General features: G+C 45.7%; 1 protein-coding gene across 1 annotated transcript; it reads left to right on the forward strand.

The window, feature by feature from the left end:
* The first annotated feature begins 3,645 nt into the window (after positions 1–3,645).
* On the forward strand, positions 3,646–22,403 carry LOC142761661 (uncharacterized). The gene is made up of 4 exons (XM_075885670.1): positions 3,646–3,717; positions 16,452–16,513; positions 18,460–18,600; positions 21,814–22,403. The coding sequence occupies exons 1-4, from the start codon at positions 3,675–3,677 to the stop codon at positions 22,021–22,023; spliced, it is 456 nt and encodes a 151-aa protein (XP_075741785.1). The 5' UTR covers positions 3,646–3,674; the 3' UTR covers positions 22,024–22,403.
* Positions 22,404–23,869: the final 1,466 nt, after the last annotated feature.

Consider the following 23,869-nt stretch of genomic DNA (forward strand, 5'->3'; position numbering starts at 1 on the left):
ATGCAGCCGCCGCAGCCAGGATTCGATCCCGCGACTTGTGGGTCAGCAGCCGAGTACCTTAGCCACTAGACCACTGCAGCGGGGTTGGTGCGAAAGCACCCGCTGCAAAAAGTTTCGCTAACTTCCATAGCGTGTCGCATGACGTTTGAAGTGGAGTACAGAGCCGCGGCCGCTGATTTCCCTGAAGTCCGCACGCACGTTCATTCACAAAGATAAAGATCATTTCACGAACCCATAAAATTCATAAAAGATTAAGCAAAGAGCGACAGATGTTAGGAAAGAGCACTCACCTTTCCCATCTAGTGCTAGACTACATCGCGCTGACGTTTCATATGTAGAAAGGGCAGTGAACCTTTCCATTGTAGTTACGACACTACTTATGTACTACAGGGCATGCACTTTCTTCAATACGAAACTTAATCGGCACATTATTTAGCATGTAATCGGAAACAAAGAGTGAGACCTTTTGTCACCTTTGAAGTTCGTCGCACACGAGTTCATCTGAAAATGTCATGAAACAATGGTTGCAAATAACGGCAGTGTTCAGGGATTCCCTAAACTCATCAACGCTCGGCCGAATGACCTATCTCCATGGTCATCGGCAACAAAGGGTAACAAAAGGGGCACTCGCCTTCCACAAGCCACACCATGGCTCCCCACTTCCGCCGTTGTGATCCAGCATGGCTTTGCGTTTGCAATACAAATTCAGGCCAACCTCCATGCTTGTATCCCGAACAAGGAGCACTGTACAGAATACTCCCTTTCACTACGCTTCCGTTGATATCTAACTCGAAGGGCTATCTTTCACAAAATTCATTTTGCTCTTTTTTCCTTACAATGACCGCAAGTATATGCACTGGCAAGGAGGGGGGCACTAAGGCTGCCCAATGTTTAACTGATAGGGGGAGGGGGCTGCAATGAACCTTCGGCCCCATAAGAGCAGAGCGCCGCACGCCTATGACCGCAAAGAAAACATCGGCCACCCATTTTCCCTGCGTATGGTAGCATACCAGTCCTAGACGGGTAACATCTCTGCCCTTTCTCTTCCCCTGTTCCTTCTTTCCTTCACTCGGCTGTGCGCACCGCATGTCAGCGAAAAGAGATTTGTAAGCTGAGACCAAACTCGGCGCACCACTGTTTGCCCTCCATATAAGGCCACGTTGCAGACGAAGTGGTGGGCTAGCTGAAGGCTCGAAATAACTTCCGTTTAAACCCTGTGCGCCATTGCTGGTGCCACTTTATAGCGCCCTAAAGTAGTTGTGCAGTGCCATGCACGGTAGCTGCATGAAGCTTTCACACACAAACAACAATAAGCTACTACCGCAACACTTGCCGCGGTAGCGGCAGGTGTTGCGGCCGGGCGAACGTACGAGGCGGCAGCTGCGGGCGCTGCGGCGAGCGCGCGGCAAGCGAGGAAGAGAGTGACGTCAGCGCGCACTGCAAGGGAAGCGTGACGTCAACGCGCAGCTGCGGCGTCACTTACTTGGTACCACTCCAACACCTGTGGCGAAGGGAGCGCGTTGCGCTGCATTCGTACGGACAAGCGGAAGGACAGTGTTACACAGCTAGGCTAGTCAAAGAGCTGCTTCTCATCAAAGTAGTCTGAACTAACCTCGGCAAAAATACTCGCTACGCTCTAGAGTGTTACACCTGATGAATAAAACCGAGTACACGCACGTGCGTTTATGATAGACACTTCGAAGTTGTTTGGGTAAATGGTAAATGTGCTGCATCATTAGGTCATCCAAAAGTTTATGCTATAGCCATGAAGACAAGCAAACAATTTCGGCACTGTAATTACGAGAACGAGAACAGCCCTCACTGCAAGACGCCTCAAGGAAGCAGTCACAACTATTGTTTTTGATTGGTACCATAGGCATTTTTCCACTCGGTGTTCTGTAATGGCTGATGCTCATGCAATGGATGATGTTGTAACGGGTCTCTCTCCATTAGACAATACTGAGATCAAGTCGAAAGGAACGTATCACCTTGTAGGTTACCAGCACAGAAACCCGTTTTGAGGCACGTGGACCCAATTGTACATCCGGGTTTATTAGAACAGCCTCATACCTTGCAAAGTTTTATTCTGCGACATTTTTACACGTTAATTGACCTCGATATGAAGTAAACCTGCCATACGGTACCGAATTTATTTCAAATGTTATCTTTTCAGCTCGGGAGTAGTGGTGACAGTCAATGGAGAACGCTCTTTAAAAAGTTCATGGCAGTGCGAGTCTTCCCTAACTCAAATCGATCAACCGATAGAACGTGTATGGAAGTCTTTTGGAGTGCTCTAAGTTTAGTTCGTGGTGTTAATGTTTACGGGTTCTACTCAACAAACCTGCAGATTTATGAAATTCGTAACTACGTCTATCACGGTGAGCTTTTGTAGTGAGGGCAGAATATTGAATGAGTGCACAAAGTAAGGCCGTAGTATAACCGGCCACATAAGGTGAAAAAGTATACCTAAATTCACGAACAATACGTCATGTGCGCCGAAGCCCACGTAAGCACGAGAAATCTCCACTGACTGATTTAGGTGGTCTTAATCATTATGGAGTCATCCACTAACACATGCCACCTTACGATATAGTACTTTTGTATGCAAAAACAAAACAAAACAATTGTCAGACCACACGAACAGAGGCCATCTATATTATGCGAAGCACGAATGAGGAAGGTTGTTATGTCACTTTAAAATCAGCACAATGTTACGAGGCGGACGTAAATTATGCCGTACATTACTTCCATGTCATGATTATCATGTTTCAACGTGTCATTTACTTTCGTCATTCATTCACGTCACGTAATACCAAATTTGGTATATGTGAAGCTAGCGAAACGACCGCGAGCTCTCCATGAGCGTGGCGTGCAGTCATAACTTACATGACATGCATGTCATGATTTCCACGTTGGGGCCTGTCATTTACGTTCGCCATGCAGTCATGTTATGATCCCATTATCGAAACGACCAGGAGAGCTAAAAGTCGTAGGCGGCTAGACAGACAGACAGACAGACAGACAGACAGACAGACAGACAGACAGACAGACAGACAGACAGACAGACAGACAGACAGACAGACAGACAGACACATAGATAGATAGATAGATAGATAGATAGATAGATAGATAGATAGATACGGTCGAAGTCGCCGAAGCTCGCTAAGAAATGCTTCGCGTTTAAAATGTCAACTGGGAGTTAAACTCTGAGGTAAAACAGATTTTTATCGGTGCATACATGTCACCGTAGAACACATTCAATTTAACACCACGAACTAAACTTAGAGCACTTGAAAAGACTTTCGTACACGTTCTATCGGTTAGTCGATTTGAGTTAGTGAAGACTCGCACTGCCGTGAACTCTTTGAAGAGCTCGCACTGCCGTGAACTTTTTGAAGAGCGTTTTCCATTGACTGTCACCACTGCTCCCTACCCGAAAAGATAACGCTTGAAATAAATTTGGTATCGTATGGCAGGTTTACTACACGTCGGTCAATTAACTCGGAAACAATGTCGTGGAAAATTTTTTTTTGCAAGGTATGAGGATAAATATGAATTGCAAGTATCTTTCCAGTCCCTGGCAGATTCTGAGAGGCCGAGGAGCGTGTAGGCCAATATAAAGCTCGAACAGCGAAATTGTTTGCCTACACAAAATATCCTTCGCGATTTAAGTCATGGACCCTTTACGGGTGGCACTTGTCAGCGCTGTGTCCACAGGTAAGTGTCTTATGTGTAAAAATGCCAGACCTGCGCGGAACGCGCAGCAAAGTCACAATGAGAGCAAAAGGACCGGCCTCACTACAGCCCCTTGTAAACTCCCTTGGGGCGCCCATAGCACGTACAGTTGCAAGGTACCTAGTACGTCATCAATAATGACAACCGTGGTAGAATGAGAGTTTTGCGAACTAGGGGAACATGCGCTATGTCACCATTCATCATTCAACTGAGGCATTTCGTTCGATATATATATATATATATATATATATATATATATATATATATATATATATATATATATATATATATATATATTTGCGATGCAACGGTGAAGGTGACCTTTACTAGGCCCAGAAGACACGATGGAGCGACCACACCCAAGGCAAAGAACTCAGGCAAGCCAAGTCCCCACAGCAGATGAAGATGACGACCACTCATGATGATGAAAATGTGTAAAGATAGTAGATGTGCTTAATGAATGTCTACACTAACTCCCCCCCCACGTGAAAGCGGTCATCCTGGCCGCAGTTCTTGGCCGCAGTTTAAAGCGAAGAGGAACGCCGTATGAAAGGCTTCATGCGGGATACGTGGACTATTTCTGCTGCCCGGCAGCGGTGGTCCGTTGGAAGAAGAACGGGTGCCCCGCGATAATTTACAGGCGACGTTTGCTTCAAGACAGTGTAGGGGCCAATGAAACGTAAATGAAACTTCTCGCACAGGCCGGTAGTGGGAATGGGTGTAAGAAGGAGGACTTCGTCGCCAGGGCTGAAGGACACGGCACGATGAGAGGCATCATATTCAATCTTGCCATCCTGTCTCTTGGCTTTAGTGTTGGTGCGAGCCAGCTGGCGGCAATGAAGTAGACGAGATACGTATTCTTCACTTGAAGATGAACATGGTTTAACAGGCACAGAGAAGAACGAAACATCGAGGAAAGAAAAAGGGGAAGCTACCGTGGACGAGGTAGAATGGCGAGTAACCGGTTGTGCGCTGTACAGAGGTATTATACGCAAAAGTGACAAATGGCAAAATGGTGTCCCAGTTTCTTTGGTCCGGTTCGATATACATCGCTATCATATCTGACAGTGTACGATGAAAGCGCTCAGTCAGGCAGTTCGTCTGAGGATGGTAACTGGAGCTTGTTTTGTGTGTAGTGCTGGATGCCTTGAGCACTTCTTCGACGAGTTCTGAAAGAAATACTCTTCCACGGTCGCTCAGGATTACACGAGGAGCTCCTTGACGAAGGATGATTGCTCGAAGGATGAAGTCAGCCACTTCCGAAGCTGATGCAGTAGGCACGGGAGCTGTTTCGGCGTAGCGGATCAGGTGGTCGACAGCGGTACCTATCAATCGATTGCCCGTGACAGTCATAGGAAGCGGGCCATACAGGTCAACGCCAACTACCTCAAATGGTTGCAGGGGACACGGGAGTGGCTGTAATTGTCCACTTCGAGTTGATGTAGGCAGATTGAGACACTGACAAAGGGCTCATGAGGCAACGCACTTCGCGACACAGGTGGACAAGCCCGGCCAGTAGTAGTGACATCTAATGCGGTCATACGTTTTCTGGAAGCCCATGCGTCCAGCAGACATGTCGTCGTGATATGTCTTGAGGACTTGAGCCCGAAGAGAGCGAGGTAGAACGGGCACCCAGCGTTGACCATGAGGGTGGTAGATATGAGGGTTCAGGAGGTGGTTGTTGAGCTTGAATCGCGTCAGCTGTCGGCGAAGACGGGCGTTAGGAGGCCGGCAAGTCCCGTCAAGGCGGTCCATGATGCGGCGACAGTATGTGTCAGCACGTTGGTGAGATGGTGAGATAAGAACAAACCACACTCGCTTGAAGAAGTTGGGTCCACAGTAGCTAAGGACAAAACATGTAGGGAAGAGACGGCCAAAAGCTCCTCGAGTGCGGCCGTGGCAGGTTTGTTAAGTGGCTCCGAAGAGAGCGGGCAACGCGAAAGTGCGTCGTCGTCTTGATGTTTGTTTCCCGACTTGTATGTAATCGTGAAGTCGTATTCTTGTAAGCGAAGAATCCAGCGACAAAGGCGGTCGGACAAGTTCTTCATTGTCGAGAGCCAGCACAAGGCGTGATGGTCCGTAACCACAGTAAAGTGGCGGCCGTGGAGATAAGGTCGAAACTTTTGTATCGACCATACGACTGCTAGGCACTCCTGTTCGGTGATGGTACAATTCTCTTCTGCAGGGGTCAGTGCACGGCTCGCGTATGCAACGACCTTCTCACGTGAAGATTTGTCTCGCTGTAGGAGAATTCCACCCATGCCTTGACCACTAGCGTCTGTATGCAGGAGCGTAGGCACGGTTTCGTCGAAATGGCAGAGGACTGGTTCGGATGTGAGTGCACACTTCAGTTGGGCAAACGCCACTTCACATTCAGGAGACCACACAAAGGCGACGCCTGATCCAAGCAACTTGTGCAATGGTGAAGCTATTGAGGTGAAGTCTCGAATGAATCGACGAAAATAAGAAGCGAGGCCGAGGAAACTGCGCAAATCTTTGGCTTTTTTCAGGATGCGGGAAGTGTTGGACCGCAGAAATCTTGTCTGGATCGGGACGAATACCATCGTTGCTTACGATTTGGCCTAACATTTTAATTGTATTGCTCGCAAAACGGCACTTCTTGGTGTTCAGCTGAAGGCCTGCGTTTGCAAGGCACGTGAGAACTTCGTCCAGTCATTGCAAGTGCTGAGGGAAGGTTGACGAGAAAATAACGATATCGTCTAAATAGCACAAGCAAGTCTTCCGTTTCAAGCCTCGTAAGAATGTGTCGATCATCCACTCGAATGTTGCTGGAGCATTGCAAAGGCCGAATGGCATGACTTTGAATTCGTACAGCCCATCTGGTGTTGAAAACGCTGTCTTTTCTTTGTCATCCTCGTGCATGGGTATTTGCCAGTAACCCGAACGTAGGTCTAGGCTTGAGAAATACTCGGCACCTTGCAGTGAATCCAAAGCATCGTCTATGCGCGGCATGGGGTAAACATCCTTGTGGGTAAACTTATTAAGCGCTCTGTAGTCCACGTAAAATCGCCCGAAGCCATCTTTTTTCCTTACTAAAACAACAAGAGATGACCAAGGACTCGCGGTGGAACGTAAAATGTTCCGTTGCAGCATATCGGCTACATTTTGTTCAATGACCTGACGGTCGGACGAAGAGACGCGATATGGTCGACGGCGTACAATGGAAGTGCCATCGGTCTGGATACGATGCCTAATAATAGACGTCTGCCCCAGAGATAAGAAATGGGCATCAAATAATCTCCATTGCTTTTGTAGCAAGGCAAGCAACTCATCTGTCTGTGAAGAAGTCAGCTCTGGACTAATAGTCGCAGCAAGAACAGAAATGCTTGATGAACGTCCAATAGAAGGAAAGTCAGAACACGCTGGCATAAGCGGGACAACAGAGACAGGTTGGGATTCGGTAACGCAAGCCATTGTGGTGCCTTTAGGAATGAGAATTTTCTCAGGCGTCTGGTTTGTAGCGTAGAGAATTCTGGAGCCATTGTGGAACCGCGCTAGACCTGAAGCAAGGGCTATACCTCTTGCGAGACAGCATGTAGATAGTTGGACAAACACGTCACCAGAGTCGATCACATTAGAAGTGATGGTAACTATTCGCTGATGACCAGGTGGTAGCTCGGTATCTTCCGCTGCGAGCAAGCGAACGGGCTTGTCATTCGCATAAAGGGCATAGTCAGTTTCCATCATATCAACAACATTTTCTCGATAGCAGATGGAAGCGTTCGCCGTAGACAGAAAATCCCAGCCTAATATAAGTTGGTGGGCACATGAATTCAGCACAGCAAATTGTACAAAATGAAGAATACCAGCTATGAAAACACGAGCGGTGCACATAGCGGCAGGTCTAATGGCATCCCCTTGAGCAGCGAGCAGTGTAGGTCCACCATAACGATCAATCACAGACAAACAAGCACCAGTCTCTATTAAAGCGTCCACGTACACACCCTCTTTTAAAACAGATATCGTACTGTATGGACGCACTGGAGGAATTTCTGTCTTTTCGTTCGATACAGCTTTTCCTCTAAAAGCTGCAGATGTTAGTTTTCCGGGCGTTGGTTGGTGAATTGCGAGAAAGGTCGCAATAGAGACGTGGAGCGGTCGAGGGGTGATGGTGAGCGGCGTCTAGTAGAGCGGTAAGAAGGGGTTGGCTCAGATGTAGCAGTTGGAGACGGTGAGCGACGTAGCGGCGGATCATAAGGACGGCGTCGGAAAGCGGACCCGCTTGTACCATCATCCCGTCCGTAGGGGTAGAATCCACGACGCTCGTCCTGCTGACGCTTCCGACAGAAGCGTGCAATGTGGCCCCGGTAGCCGCAGTAATGACAGATCGGACGAGATGGCCGCCATGGTGGGTGAAAAGGTTGGCTAGGCGCACTCGTAGTCAACGAAGCCAGTGGGACAGGCGTCGAGTGTGCGAGCATCGGTTGTACGACGGGTGGGGAGCCAGCGACTACTTGTGCGTACGTCGGCTGGAGTCGAGGTATCGAAGAGTCTACATACGCTGGCCCGGTCATGGACGCCAACTCCTCTTTGATAACGTCGCACAAAGCAGCGTTGGAGGAGGTTGGGGTGGGCTTGGTGTCGTTGAGAGGCCGAAAGATTGCAGCTCTTCCCGTATAATCGCCCGGATCGTAGCACGCAATGAGGCATCAGTCGTGGTGGTATTTTCAGCGCTGTCCCGCGGTAAGCGTTGGGCAACAACGTCAGTGACTGTGGTCGGGTTTTGTATGACCAAGGCATTGAGCGCGACCGTGCCGATCCCTTTCAATTGATGACGAACTCTCTCCGATTCAGACATGGACGTGCTGAAACGGTTACAGAGAGCAAGCACATCCTCCATGTACGAGGTGTAAGATTCACCGCCTACAATATATATATATATATATACGGTGCCCTTTTCTGATGCTGCGGCTGATATAGAGAGATAATGTGATCAATGACGATAAAGAATTATGGCTGAGCTTTTTGAGTGGGTGGGCAGTTTTTCAAAGTTCACTCGTTAGCTGAATCGCATTGTGTGAAACCTGGTGTTATTAAACTCTTCTAACGCGCTATACTGCGTCAGTGAACGTGCTACGTGCCTAACATGAAGCCTATATGGCAATACGCATGACACACGGCGTACTGGGTGCCTCGCGCCTAGAGTGCACAGAGTGGGTGTTTCTTTTTTTCCTAAGCAGTTTCAAGCACCGACGGCGTGTGTTTTTATGCAGGAGCCAAGAGCGAGAGACCTAAACAAAAGCACGTCGTCTTTTTCAGTGTCCCTTTTCACGAGAATGTTGGCGTGCACATCGTCTTCGTTCTCTGTTTCGAGCGCGGCAGTATTAACGCAACAGTATTAACGAGATCGTTTCACAGCAATTCCGGCGTCGGCGTCGTTGGTTTCGAGCGAAAAATCATCTTCTCCCTGAGTCAAGAAACAAGAATGATGCAAATAAAATAAATAATAAAAATTTCAGGGTCCGAGTGAGGATCGAACTCACGACGCGTATGCGTGGTAAACAGCATTCGACCACAAAGCCGAAAAATTTGTTGAAATGGCTTTGGAAAAGCACATATGAATGTCACCTATGGAAAGGTGTCTTCCCCGGGCATCATATATTGCGTGGCAGAAGCTTATATTCACGCCGGATGTCAGAAGCTGTGAATTTAGCAAACATTGGGTGTTTTAGAGACTCACGCATTTTGTATACAAAGCGCTCTAACATATTTAAACATCAGCAGCACAATCATAAACGAAGACAACAGCTGTGTGAGTGCACGTGTAGTGGGCTCGTTGCTGACTCGCAAAAGAAATACTTACGGCATAGCGGACACTTGAGGGCATTGAGTTTCCTAATATACATTAGAGGGAACTCTGGCGGTAGTGTCTATGGGAGCTGCAACGCACGGCGCTTCGGCGAGCATGGGAATGATGGGTAGTACACACATTTGTCTAATATTCGTACTTCTGGCCTGCTTTTGGCTCCGGGTGTGTTCGTGTGGCTTGGTGCTGTTTTCTCACGAAACAAAAATTAGCAATTGTTCAGGTGTTGCGCTTCACCACCTTGCTCTTTTAGGCCCACCTTTAAAAATCGGGTCACGAAGCTCAAAAGGGTTGATTTTTTTTCAAAACAAAACCAAAACACCACAATAAACGAAGCCTCAAGTACGATTCACCACCCGCAAGTACGAAGACTAGGCAAATGTGTGTACTACCCATCACTTCGACGGTCGCTGAACGATCGCAGCGACAGAGTCCTCTCTAGTTAATGTTAGGGAACTCTATGCTTAAAGGGACTGCCTGCCACTCGGAAACGTTTTTCTGATTGTGGCGCAAATGAGAAGAGCATTCACCACATCGACGGCAACGAGCATGTTTTCGAGCAAGCAACTTCTCTTCACGCGGTTACGCATATATAAAAACGAATCCCTCATCGTTGGACGTGAACCTGCGCACGTTTTCACGCCTGGTCGCCGAGAGGACAGAAGTTGGGTGGCAGGTCTGCTTGAGACAGCTTCAGAGCCGTCTCCTTAGGAAAGTTCCCGAACGCCGCAACCATGTCCTAACAAAATCACAATATGGCTTCCAAAAACATAAGTCTACAGAACTCGCCCTACTGGATCAAAAAGAATATATTCTACAACAATTTGAACAAAAAAATAAAGTGGTCGGAATTTTTGTGGATTTCACACAAGCATTTGACTACATTCACCACGGCATTTTATTTGAAAAATTAAACCATTATGGCATTCGCGGGCTCCCACTCATGTTACTTAAAAGCTATCTGGCGCATAGATGTCAATTTGTTTCGATAAATGATTTAGTATCAGATAAGAAAATATAATTTCAGGGGTACCACAAGGGAGCATTCTTGGCCCTTTATTATTCACTTTATATATTAATGACATAGTCCATATCTCCCCAGAAGTTAAGTTTATTATCTATGCAGATGACACGAGTATATTTGTCACCTCATCATCAGATGTTATTCTTTCTAATAAAGCTAATGACGTCTTACAGAAGTTAGACAACTGGACAAGTAACAATAAGTTAAAAATAAATGCAACTAAAACAAAAGCGGTAGTTTTTCATTCGAAAGGTCAACAAGTGACTTTGAAGAATAATATTGTATTTAGAGGCTCAGATATAGAAATAGTGAAGTCAGTGAAAGTACTTGGGGTACATTTCTCCAGTTCTTTGCAATGGGATGACCACGTAAATAATATTCAAATAAAATTAGGCCGGATAACTGGAATACTCAGCCGTATCCGGTACCTCATCCCCAATTCGGTGAAGTTATTGATATACAAATCGCTGTTTAGTTCCTATCTTAACTATTGCTATTTGGTTTGGGGAACAACTACAGAAACAAACTTAACAAAATTACTGAGAATACAGAAGAAAATACTGAGGCTGATAGACAACGCTACAGCTCTAGCACCTAGTGACCCACTGTTTAAAAAATATAAGATAATCAAAGTGAATGACCTATATCAATACAGACTACTACGAGAGTACTGCCTTAGCTGCAAACGCGCAAACTTTTTGTTTACGGAAATGGCGAATCTTTGCTTAAAGGAAAAGGCGTATGTAACAAGAAATACAGAAATGTGGAACGTTCCGTATTTTCGCACTAATTATGGTTTTCAGATGCTTCGATGTACTCTACCGCGAATTCTGAATACTTATATTAGCAAAGGTATAGATGTGTCTCATTTAAGTGTCGCAGAATTAGAGGCTCTTTTTGTTCTATAAACTATGTAGCAAACTATGTTATATGTTCTATAAACTATGTATTTATTCAGGTGCAGAAGATTGCTGCAAGTTTCTTTGTTGTGTAAGCTATGTATCAACTACGTTTTCAGGTTTCCTTCCTTTGTGGCATGATCTTTACGTAAAACAATGTGAAAGTGTATGATATTGTGATGTCCTTCATCTGCTGCCATTGTTCACAAAGGGGGCGGAGGATCCTTCAAGCCGTTCATTACGGCTTTTCCCTCCGCCTCCTGTTACACTGTACTGTGACGAAGCAAATAAAGCAATCAATCAACATGTGCACGTACGTGACGGAGCAGGTTAACCTTCCGGGCTACATTCATGACGCTCTGTTGTTGGGTCTCAAGTTCGCAGTGGAAACCAGGAGAAGACCCGAAGAACTGTTGACTTGCGTGAGGCAGGTGTCAAAGTGTGCAACAGAGGAAGCAGTTCCACGTCTCATTTCTGAGGGTGTTGACGTGGTTTCCCGCTCTAAGGCAGCACGTCCGAAACTCTCGGTTAAGCGCGTCGCTGACGGACTAATTCTCTGTGTGTGCTACAAGCTGATAAGGAAGGTGGCTTCAGTGTGCTTCCCACGGGGGTGTTTCGTGAAAAAGCCAGCAGTGCCGTTGCCAAAGTCTTCAAGCGGTGCGATGGCATGTCACTAAGCAAAGTCCTCAGGTATTAAGGTATGAAAGAACCTCAACCTTGGTAAATTAGAGAAGTCATTATGAAATAGCAAAATGAACTACCTATTGGTTCAATTCAGCGCAAAAGCCCATAAAGTTGACGTTCCTCTAAGGATTATTGTGTCAGAATACGACTCCTGGCAGAAGCCGGTGGCACTGTTGTTACAAGTCAAGCTTAAGTGTTTGTCCATTAAAGACCTCGTCCTGATAAGGAACTCGAATGAAATAATCACTTTGTTTTTAGAAACTAACGCTGACAAAGGTTACCAAGCATTTTCCATTGACATTAAAGATCTTTTTTACTCGATTCCTCATAAAGACCTGCTCGAAGTAGTCGAACAGTCCATTGATGAATATGGTGCCATAAGGTTCCAGAATGACGCCCATATAGTACATATTTTTTAGAGCTTTTACAATTTTATGTCGTGTCAACTTTTATTAAATGGGACGACGCTTTTTATCTACAGAAAACGGGGGTATGCATAGGATCGTGCACTGCACCCATACTGAGCGATCTTTTTCTCATCCGTCTTGATGTTTTGCTGTCTGAGAAGCTCGCTCAGACGAAGGTGCGACAGGTTTTTCGGTATGTGGACGATTTCTTGTTCTTTAGTGAGTGTACTTCACTTGAGATATAATTGCAGGCTGCAGAAATTCTGTCAATAATAAGGAGTGTCTTGTACAACTTGAAGTGTCGTACGAAACACCGCCAGGAGGCACAATCCACTTTTTGACCTTCGTCTCCCTTTTTCGTTTGAGCACACTGGCTGGTGCTATGAACCGCGGTCGGAAAAGCCTCTCTTACAGTACAATTCGGCGCATTCAAAACTGATACAACGAGGGATTGCCAGGTTATGTTTTGGAAATGCCCTGATGAAGTCATGCCACTGCACTATGGCCACTAGTTCTGCAAGGCAAAGCAAGCAGTTACCCTAGGCAGGCTACCCAGTGTTGGTACAGGTGTCGGTAGCTGAGTGCCTGTTGCACAGTCTACATACGTGGGGACGGCCTCAGACGAATGGTGAGCCCGATGCTGAGAAAACCAGTGTGATTTCGTACGTACATCGAATTTCACACCATTCGAAAAAAATAGCCCTCAGAGGAAATGTCCGCGTGGTGTTCTCTGCAGACGAACTAAGCCGTCTATGGAAGCTTAGCAACCCCAAGAAGGAAGTGCAACCAACCTCTGGAAAGAAGCATGTAACTAAGTTTGTTGAATGCGCCCTAGCTTCTGTGTACATCTTCGTGCTGTCGTGTGGCGCGGTTTACATTGGGCAGACTGGTAGGTGTGTTAATGACCGCTTGCGCGAGCACTCTTGCAATGTAGAAAACAATATTTCTTCTGGTGGTTTCCTGGATATGCATTGTAAGACGTGTGGAGGCATTCCATTCTTTGACCAGTGTGTCATCTTGGGCCGCAGTCGTAACCAGTTGACACGGCAAATTAATTAGGCAAACGCTATCGCAAAATGTGCGAAACTGTGTGTGAGTGTGCCGTCTGCGGCCTCATCTCAAAAAGAGCTCAATTTTCTGGAGCGCGTGCTGTGAAGCATTGATATAGAATTGTTAATTTGAAATCAGATCACAACTAAGTTTCCTTGATAGTGTGCTGTGCCACACGTGTACGGTTTTGTCATGTGTGTGGCGTCACGTGTAATAAGCTATATAATGTGTTGTATAAGGGTACGCAATGACCAAAAGTTGGAAGTTAGCGCTCACACTGTCGTCTGTCTTTCCACTTTTTGACTGCATAGTATCTTTCCTTCACGCTCAAACTGAGCTGCGCTAAAGCAATATCAATTTATCGTGCACCAACTTGCCCAGTGAGCAGTACTTGTACATATAATCGCTTTGGTTTGAGAAAAGAAAGGAACTGCGGAAAGATGAAATATGGGGAGGCCGGGAATTATCAATTTTCTCTCGGTACGCAATATGTAATGTTTTTCTAGCTGCTAAAATTATGTACCTTTTGCGAGCACTTAGTTACACGCGTATAAGCCTACAGAAAATTCATAGGGTGTTTGCTACATTCATCAGGAGCTCTACGTGGGAGTGCACATCAGGAACAAATTTGTTGAGGCGAGTCAAGAAAGGAAGTCTTTCTTTGTGCCATCTGTTTCTGAACCAAGTAGTATCTCATTTCACGCTGTTAACAGACCAGAGAGATGCCTTTTTATGTTGTTTGTTTCAAACAATGCTACTTCATCACATGCCTGACTTCTTTGTATGATCACAGAGAGAGAACGATGCTCCTTGCCGCCGTTCTTCCGCGAAGTGGTGTTGTCATATCGATTCCTAAGTGCGAGGTATTCTATGGATTACTTTTCTAACATGAAAACAAAGCGCCTTCCGAAGGACCTACTTGACAGTTTATTTCCTGTACCCCTTTATAGATCAATGTTTAAAAAATCGTTTGGCGAAGATGTTCTAAAACGAGTTGAGAACATGTCGATACCGTGTAACGTAAATACCTTCTTTTTCAAACTACGCACAGGAACCTTGCCTGTGAAAACATGTCGGCAAAGCACAGGGATTTATGTAGTATGAGGAAATGTGTGCTGCCAGTGTAATCAGTCAGAAACTATTGAACATGTCTTTTTGGATTGTAAGAATGTCATATTCTTCTAGGACATATTGCAGAGGACATTAAAGCTAGACCGATTTCTTAATCCGCACGGCATACACTTTCTGTCCTTTGGAAATTTTGCTCAGCAGTTGGATGTTATCTTTTACTTGGTCTACATTATGTGTGGCGCAGCTTGCTAGCTTGAAGACGCTGTGATGATAGAGTACCATCTGTTCATGAGTGTTTCGTAGCAATTGTAGTCCGAGTGCGTGATATGTATAAGACGAATGAGTGTGATGAAGATGTTATATATTTTATGCATAAACGTGTATGAAACGGGTATGATGTATGGTTGTTAGATTATCTTAATCTGAAGTCAAGAAGGCAATAAAGCAAAAAACGTGACCATGGCGCACTGAATATATAGCTTGCTCGGCATCTGTTGCCGCGGACCCAGAGATCACTGGTTCGACTAGCGATGACGGACCGTTTTTTCCCCTCTTCTGATCGTGTGTATTTTTTGACGTCACTTCCGTGACGGAAATACGTCATTGAAGTCCTGGTGAGCCCCGGCATAAAACACTTTCGTGTTAAAAAAATTACACAATCTCTCGCTAAAAGGAACCATGTGTGGATACGAAGCAGCGGGGAGATGGTTCACTTGAACAGGAGATAATGCGCTTTATTAGAAGCTTGTGCAGGCGCTATAGTGCCTGGAATGCTCTAGGCACTATACAGGCGCTAACGCTGACAATGGCGGCGGCGTTGACGCTGACGCTCATCGCGGCGTTGCGCAGGAAAGAATAAGGAGCACGCTTCATCACTTTATGCCTCGAAACTAAACCACGGCGCCACAGCAGAGTATGCAGCTGTCGCACCACCTGCCGTCCGCGCCGCTCCGTAGAGTCGAGGATTCCTAGAGCATAGCCTCCTCTTACACTCCCCCCTGTAACTCCTCTAGGCTCTGCCTAGAGGAGTTACAGGGGGGAGTGTAAGAGAGGAGAGAGGGGGCATGTGCTATGTTGGCGTGGGCGTCAGGAGAAGAGAGAGCGTAGAAGAGGAGTGGACGCGCGTGCTCAGGGGGGGAGTGGGGTGGACACCGCAGGAGTGAGGGAAGGAGGGACACAGCCCCTGACACAAGATGCGTCGCATATAAAAATCAGTTGCTCATGGAGGCGAAACGGGTGTGGGTTGCATTTGTTCTGGCCACTCGCGGAAACCTGGAGATGTCTTTCGCGCAACTCTTGGGTTCAGCGCAATTCCATTTGAGAACCTGTGCGTCGGCGCTGATTTACCTTTAAATTCGGTGCCATACATAACGTGAGGAAATAAATACAAGTGATAAAGTTAAGTAAAACAGGTTACTGTGCATTCAGCTGTTTTGTCACGCAGTTTTCAAAACTTGTGAAGCGAGAAAGAAAACTTTATTAAGACAAGTTATGCAGCGTAATTTCATGAAAACTTTTTCTTTGGCGTTAAAGGCAAAGCACTACTGGCGCAGTGAAATTTGTTTTCTTTTCGGGATCCTAATAGATACCGTTTCTCTGTTAATTGAAAATTGGAAGATTTTCCTAGCCTTAAATAATCTAACGGCACCATCATGTTGCAGGGAAGCTGCGCTACAGAACCTTTCTATTTGTAATCTTGTTACTTGCGTTAACGACAAAAAATCGCAGCATTTTCTTGTTTTCTACCGTTCCAGTCATTATCGCCACAAGACCACTTACCACAGCATACCAGTGTGGACCATTCTGTCCTCCAGAGGTAAGTGTTGTGGCTCCCAAAAGCGTTTCAGAGCGTCCTGGTTGCCTAATGACGCTGGCGTAATATATCACGTGCAGAGATCGTGCGCTAAAACCTCAGCACGTGCATCTTCTGGCGTGAAGAAAACACACCCTCACATTTACAGTAAACTGGATACATTTAGGAAGCAATGAAGTAGTGATTAGGTACATAGGACTGCTCGCTTACAGTGAAATCCGGGTTCGTTTAACGTCATAATATTTATTTAGAGGACCGGTAAACAACCCCCGCGGTCTACAATGTGTGATGAAGCATTAACACCACATTCTTACGGAGTGAACATCGTGCAGCAAGAATTTTACAAATAACTGCAATAACACAGAGGTTACAAGCCAAAAAAAAAAAACAACTCCTTTCGGCTGCTTCTGATCTCTCGCTCAGCCTGGCCCCTCCTTGGCAGGCGAGAAGGGTAGCGCAGCCCGCTATCGTGACTGCACCCACATTTCCTACAACACCCTAGAGGGAACTCTGGCGCTAGTGTCCTGGATAGCTGCAACGCACGGCACTTCAGCGAGCATGGGAATGATGGGTAGTACACGAATTACTTTCGGCTTCGTTTGGCTTAGCATAGCTTGGAGCTGCTTTGTCGCGAAACGACAATGAGCACATGTTCAGCAGTTGCCCTTCACCACCTTACCATTTAGGCTTACCAATTCTAATCGGGTCACGAAAGTCATGGTATTCCGTTGTTTTATTCGAAAGAAAACAAAAACAGAGCAATAAACGAAGCCACAAATGCATTCGAAGCCTGCAAGCACGAAGACTAGGCAAATCAGTGTGCTATACCCATCAAGTTCTATGGTGGATTAACGATCGTAGTGCCAGAGTACCGTTTAGTTAATCTTAAGAAACTCTATGACTACACCCACTTCGGCAACCTAGCTCGACGTCAGCGAATACAACATCGAAACGAAGCTAACGATTGAGCAAGGCTTGCTCCAAGTGTCGCTCGTGTCAAAGCTACATAAAGCCCCTCCATCATTCAACAGCAGTGAAAGCACTCCCTCCTAACTTTTTTTTTCTTCATGGTTAAAGTGGATTCTCTCCCTACCATTTGCGTTGACAGTTGTGAAAACGTCACAATGGCGTTGCAGAAAAAGAACCGAAAGCAGAAAGGGCGCTGCTTGCCATGTTGCCGCCAATCAGTGGCAGCTGAAATGGACACTTTATTACACGGACCCATCGATATGAGCTCCCCTCGGAGAAGCTACGTATTTTATGCCCAGATACCCAGTTCGAGCAAAAAAAATAAAAAATCACGGCCTATCCACGAAGCGAATAATGATGAGTAGACGACGCGCAGTGGGATCGTTCGGTGTTACCGTAAATCATCCGCGACAAGGACCATTCACGCATGTAAATGAGTGCCGAGTGGTGTGCTCTTATATACAATGTTTATTGGTCATAACTGTAATGTTGTGTGAAGTTGTCAACTTCGTTTTACCTCCATTATTACTGCTTTGCCATATCTGATCTACCCTGAAGTTGGCAAGAGACGAAGTCTGGGCATATCCCCGAGGTGGCTCTTGGTTGTTTCCAGTCAAACGAAATGCATCGTACAGCATACAGAGACTTAATCTACTGGACAAACAAGTCGTTGTCCATGATCCTCATATTCATCGTGATCAGCATCATCGTCATGACATACAGTCATGTGGAGTGCCATGTAGAGTGCCATGATGGCAGAAAGAGAATTTGTGGTCTGGAACGCGCTTGTTCTTCATCGTCATCGGCATCATCGTCTGCGGCACGCCGCAATTGCGTGCGGCGGTGGCAGCATGATCACTATCGGGACTTCGGCGGTGGTGCGGCTTGCGTGAGTAGAACACTGCAGGCCAGTGGCGCGGCGCACAGGTGTACTTGCAACATAAAGTAAAGGCCTGTAATTACTTTTTTTTTCTTTTCAGAATGCCACAATGCACTCCTGCGTCACGCTATGTTCTGAAAAAGAAATAGAAGAAGGAGGAAACGGAGAGACCGATACTTTCCGTATTACGGTTCTCGCTGAGGCTCATCAGGGAAGATTCAGAGACGGGACACCGTGCTTGGTATCCTTTCATTAACACACCGCTTTATTTTCTTCTAAGCATTTTATTCTCTTCAGATACCTAACACCTTTTGAAGTGGCACACAAGAAAAATACCTTGCCAGATTTGGTATTTTTTAAGTTTTTTTTAATTCAACGAGCTGCAGGGGGCCGGATACTCGCACTTGTCGCGGCAGAGAATCTGAGAATCCAGCATGGGCAAGTTTAATGACCTTAGTGTTGCCATGTGTACAGCCTGCTTCCCAATCGTAAAATACAATAACGAGTGAGAAGACACAAGGTGGCGCATATGATTGAAATGAATATACTGTTCACGAATTCACTCGAACAACTCGAAGAAACAAATGAAAACGCACGGGTTGCGGTAATATAATTTCCGTGCCGAGAATGAATGTTTTTCAACGAGGTACCTCACTATCATTTGAGTAGACTAAGGCTTTTGTAAGTGATTTAGCACGCACCTCGTTTTATATACATTTTGGGCAAGACACTCCGGACTGCATTTCTTCCGGTCCTATTCACCGCTGATTTTTTTTATATTTTACATTCTGTTCTCCTGATGTACTTGCATTCGATGCGTTGAAGAATGGCGAATAAAATTGCCTATCGTCAGAAAATATGGCTAGATGGCATTATGTCTATTACTCCAAAGAGGCAAAGAATTAAGGGTCGAAATTCCAAAACCATTTTCATTACACTAGGACAGCTCGATGGAACGTTTATTCTAGATAATCTGTTCGAATGCCATTGGGCCTCTAGACATCAGACAGGCATTGAAGTTCTGGGAAGCCTAGGAAACGGTAAACTAGAGATAAAATTCGAAAAGCAAACGTCTCGCGGCGGAGGTAAAATGTGATGATAAGGGCGTCTATATGACAGTGATTATAACTATGACACAACGCCGTTCAAGCTTCAAGTGAAAAATGGTAGACGCTTGACATGGTTCCACTCTACAAAACAATAATTGAACACGTGAAGAAGTGACAGAAGAGACTTCAGACATCCTGCCTAGTGAAAATGTATCAATTTTGCCGAGCCAGTGAGTGTTTTGGAAGAATTTACTACTAAGGAGCTCAAACGTTGCGTTGCACTGGAGCGAAACACTCGAGACAATCAGGGACACGATACGGCACCGGTACGAACATAAAAACGACAGCCATAGCCCAGTATACATAATAATATCGATTTACGGAAATGGAGCACTTTCTCAATAACACGTGCTTAGATATCGGGAAAGGTTCATTCATCCGACCTCGAAAGTGAAGGAATAATTGTACAGAATCACTTGTGGTCGTAATAGTATTGTTACGATGAAGGATGTTTATTTGACGATGGGCTGATGGAAAAGGGCTGAATGGCTACCGCCCGGCACCGATCCACCCATGTCTTGTCTTGTCGCCTTGATCTTGGCTCATACCCACGAGAGAGAAATTAGATAAGAACAATAATAAATGTTCCTTTAAAAAAAGGTGAAAAGTGCAGAAGAATTCGATAAACCAATCTAGGTAAGACAAGCGCTCTTCGTCCTCCTCTTCTCTTCGTCCTCACTGTCACGTTAGCGTAGTAATATAAAGTAAACTGTCATAGCGGCTAAGGTATGCCTGATCAACTAGCCACGCAAAAATGTACAAGTGACAATGAGCTTTCAGCAATCTATAGTGAAGGAAAAAACTCACAGTTTCGCCGCAAGGGCGAATCAATGATTGCAAGTAATATAAAGTAAACTGCCATAGAGGCTAGTGTATGCCTGATCGCCTAGCCACGCAAAAATGTACAAGTGGCAATGAGCTTTCAGCAATGTATGGTGAAGGAAAAAACTCACAGTTTCACCGCAAAAGCGAAGCAATGAATGCGATAGTAATATAAAGTAAACTGCCATAGAGGCTAGTGTATGCCTGATTGACTAGCCACGCAAAAAATGTACAAGTGGCAATGAGCTTTCAGCAATGTATAGTGAAGGAAAAAACTCAGTTTCGCCGCAAGGGCGAAGCAATGAATGCAATAGCAATACCTTGGAATGTAACGCTGAGAACGGCTAGCAGATCGAAACGTGCAGCGCACTGCTCATGCACAAATTACGCACAAAAACAACACGCAAAAGACGAGAGCTAACTAACAACGTTTACAGGTAGACGCTCAATGCGCTGTTTAAACAAGAACGACGCACGAAACGTAGTCACGGGTACAGATATGAGTGACAACTAACGAGTGTCCCACTTGTTACTTCACTGCGTTTGGAAAACGCGCTATTTTCGCAAACCGGGCCTGGCGAGCGAGCGAAGTTGACCTTTGTGCCCAGGCAGCTAACGCAATCGTTCTGGTGAAAGGCAAAGGCACACGATTCTCCCCAGCGACGGATAAGCGCGCGTGCACAAGCGCCTAACCCCCGCCCCCATCCGCGGGGCTAAGTACGCGTGGGAGATAAGCACGCGTTGGAGCACCGCGACAGTCTGGTTGCCGAGCGCGGGCGGCTTTTTTTCTTGAGCTTTCATATATATACGCATACTTATACAGTGCATGACGGCGGCGGCAACGGCAGAACCTAGCCGAGACTGCTATCGCAATAATAACCAAATTAACCAGATTGTTTTACGAACAAGCACTGTGGTATGTCACAACACACTTTTTTTTGAGCTCGCTGCTTCCAATCTTATTTCGTTGTCGAAGCCATTATCGCATCAGCAGTTTCTATAATTTCATTTCGGCCATGGGAAGAATTGAACGTTACAAAATTAAACAAGTGTGCTAGAAAAGCGAATGTTAATTTGATTGACATGTGGGTTTTAACGTCCCAAAACCACCCTATGCTTATGAGAGACGCCGTAGTGGAGGGCTCCGGAAATTTCGACCACCTGGGGTTCTTTAACGTGCACCCGAATCTGAACACACAAGCCTACAACATTTCCGCCTCCATCGGAAATGCAGCCGCCGCCGCAGCCGGGATTCGAACCCACGACCTGCGGTTCAGCAGCCGAGTACCTTAGCCACTAGACCACCGCGGCGGGGCAAACGCGAATGTTAGACGGCCGACGGTGTGAAGCGTACCGAAGCCAGAAATTGGAAGATGGAATGCCATTTCTTGGGAAACTTACAGCACTTTGAAATATTTTCGCATGAAATTTTCCACATGCTAAACTTTAATTTGAAGTGCTAGCGTCTAACGATTGCGGACTGCTCTTGGCTTAACTGTGATTTCCATCTTTTTTTTTTTGAGATGGAGGACGACGAGGTTCTTGAGCGTGATGGGGAGGTTGGTGAACAAGTGGGCATGTGTTGTGGCGGAAATTGTCTAGAGATAAAGGATGGTCGAAATCCCTGCAAGAGCATGATGCGCAAATGCCAATTTGAAGAAGAAGTACGGCTAAACTTAACGATACTACGAAAGCAGTGGGAAAGTAGAAGAAGGAGGTCAAAAAGCAATTAATTTTCATCCAAATTCCCCAAAACCAATGGAAATAAATATACATGCACGCACTGATATTCATATACATTGAGAAAATGGTCGAATAATTTCATATAGACATAGTGAGTGTAGATGGACGTGCGTTTGAAATGCGCTGGGATCGACAAGACATATTCCTCGATCCAACCTCACTGGGCTGCGGCCCATGTGGGAGAAATCGAGAAAAATGAGGCACATCGCAAAGGTGACTCGGTCAAAAAGATGCGATGCACATATGCCAGACATGCATTACATGAAATGTCAGCTAGGTTATGTATTATAGATCGAAAACCACATGGACGGTTACGCCAAAGCACAAGTAAGTTATTCTCTGACTAGTCATCGTTTGCCATAACTTGCCACTCCGTGCCCTGTCAAACGGTGCATGCCGCATGTCTGCACATGCTCGGGCGCCATGTGCATACACTCTTGCGCACAGTGCTGCCCTCTCCGTCGTACGCGTCACTATGCTCTTCGCAAGCGTTTGTGCAAGTAGATGTATGCCGTGAATTTTGTGTTTCGCGCATGTGTGAAACATGGGCTGGTGTTGTGTTCAAACGTTTAGAAGAAATTACGACGGAGGTCCAAAAGTTCAGTTGCTTTCTTTCGCGAGTGACCCGATGCGAAGAGGCGAACGGCAAAATGTGGTGCGGCATGGCGACGGGGGCGTCGCACAGTTGAAAAAAAAAAACTTCAAGGTAAACGAAATCGAATACATTTAGGAATAAATGCAGTATTAAAAGAAATGAAAAGGATAATTGTCATACATGTAGCAGAAAGTAACAAACGGGTGAGCGGCGGAGAGCTGCGATACAACCGTATAGGTGTTCATAAAGTTTAATGTTTAAGGTGTCCATATGCATGCACTGAAGTGCCTGCCGTGAGTAGACTGTGGCGTACAATTCACAATAGTGGAGAGAGGGGTGGAAGTAAGTGATCACTCGTTAATTGACAGCATGATCAGGTCATGCTTAAAGCTTCCAGCGCTATTCATGGTGCATGCACTTCTTGCAACAAAGATAGTTTTAGAGCACCCAACAAGGCAGACGCACGAACATCAGTTTCATGCAGAAGTAAATCAACGTTCCGCCTTGCAAAGCATAATGCTGTACCTGCTCAGCGACTGTAAAGAACTGGGCACTTGTATGAATGGCCACCACTATGATACAAGGTTTTAAAAAATCCCGGGGTCAGTCGTCAACTCTCTTCTTTAAAATTATGTTGCATGCAGAAATGACAGCATGTCTAAGCAGAAGGGCTCTAGTAATAAGAGGACGATGCTTACTTTGAAGTGAGTTAGTTGTAGGTGTACACATTTTCTGTGTGCGTGTGTCGGTGTTATTGTTTTTTTTTTTGGAAGTGAGCGTAGTGGTAAGAGCTGATTGTAGCATGTAAACAAGGACCATATGCCTCTTGTATGTTAGCATATTTATTTTTATTATGTACAGTTTTCTTACCATGAAGTGTCAGTGCTAACGTTGATCGAAGAGTCACATGTAAACCAAACCTGCAGTATGCTCTACCAGAGCCTTTGCGTATACCTAGTTGTCAGTGTGTGGTATAGGTGCATAACCTCTGTACTAAAAAAATAAATGCCTTATTTTTCTTTCCATCCAAATCCTTTACTCTTTCCGTGTTACACCTAGGTCACAACATGCGTAACATGCCCCCACGTAACATGCATGTCATAGCATGTGAAAAAAAAAACGCTGAAACCAACTGAAACAGTTGTTCTAACCCCTGTAACATCCTTATTACAGCACGTATTGGCAAAATACTTGCGTCAGCGTGTTCACACGGCATAAGTACGCATATTTTCATTCATTGC

The sequence above is a fragment of the Rhipicephalus microplus genome, unplaced genomic scaffold (assembly GCF_043290135.1).
Source record: "Rhipicephalus microplus isolate Deutch F79 unplaced genomic scaffold, USDA_Rmic scaffold_238, whole genome shotgun sequence".
Lineage (NCBI taxonomy): Eukaryota > Metazoa > Arthropoda > Arachnida > Ixodida > Ixodidae > Rhipicephalus > Rhipicephalus microplus.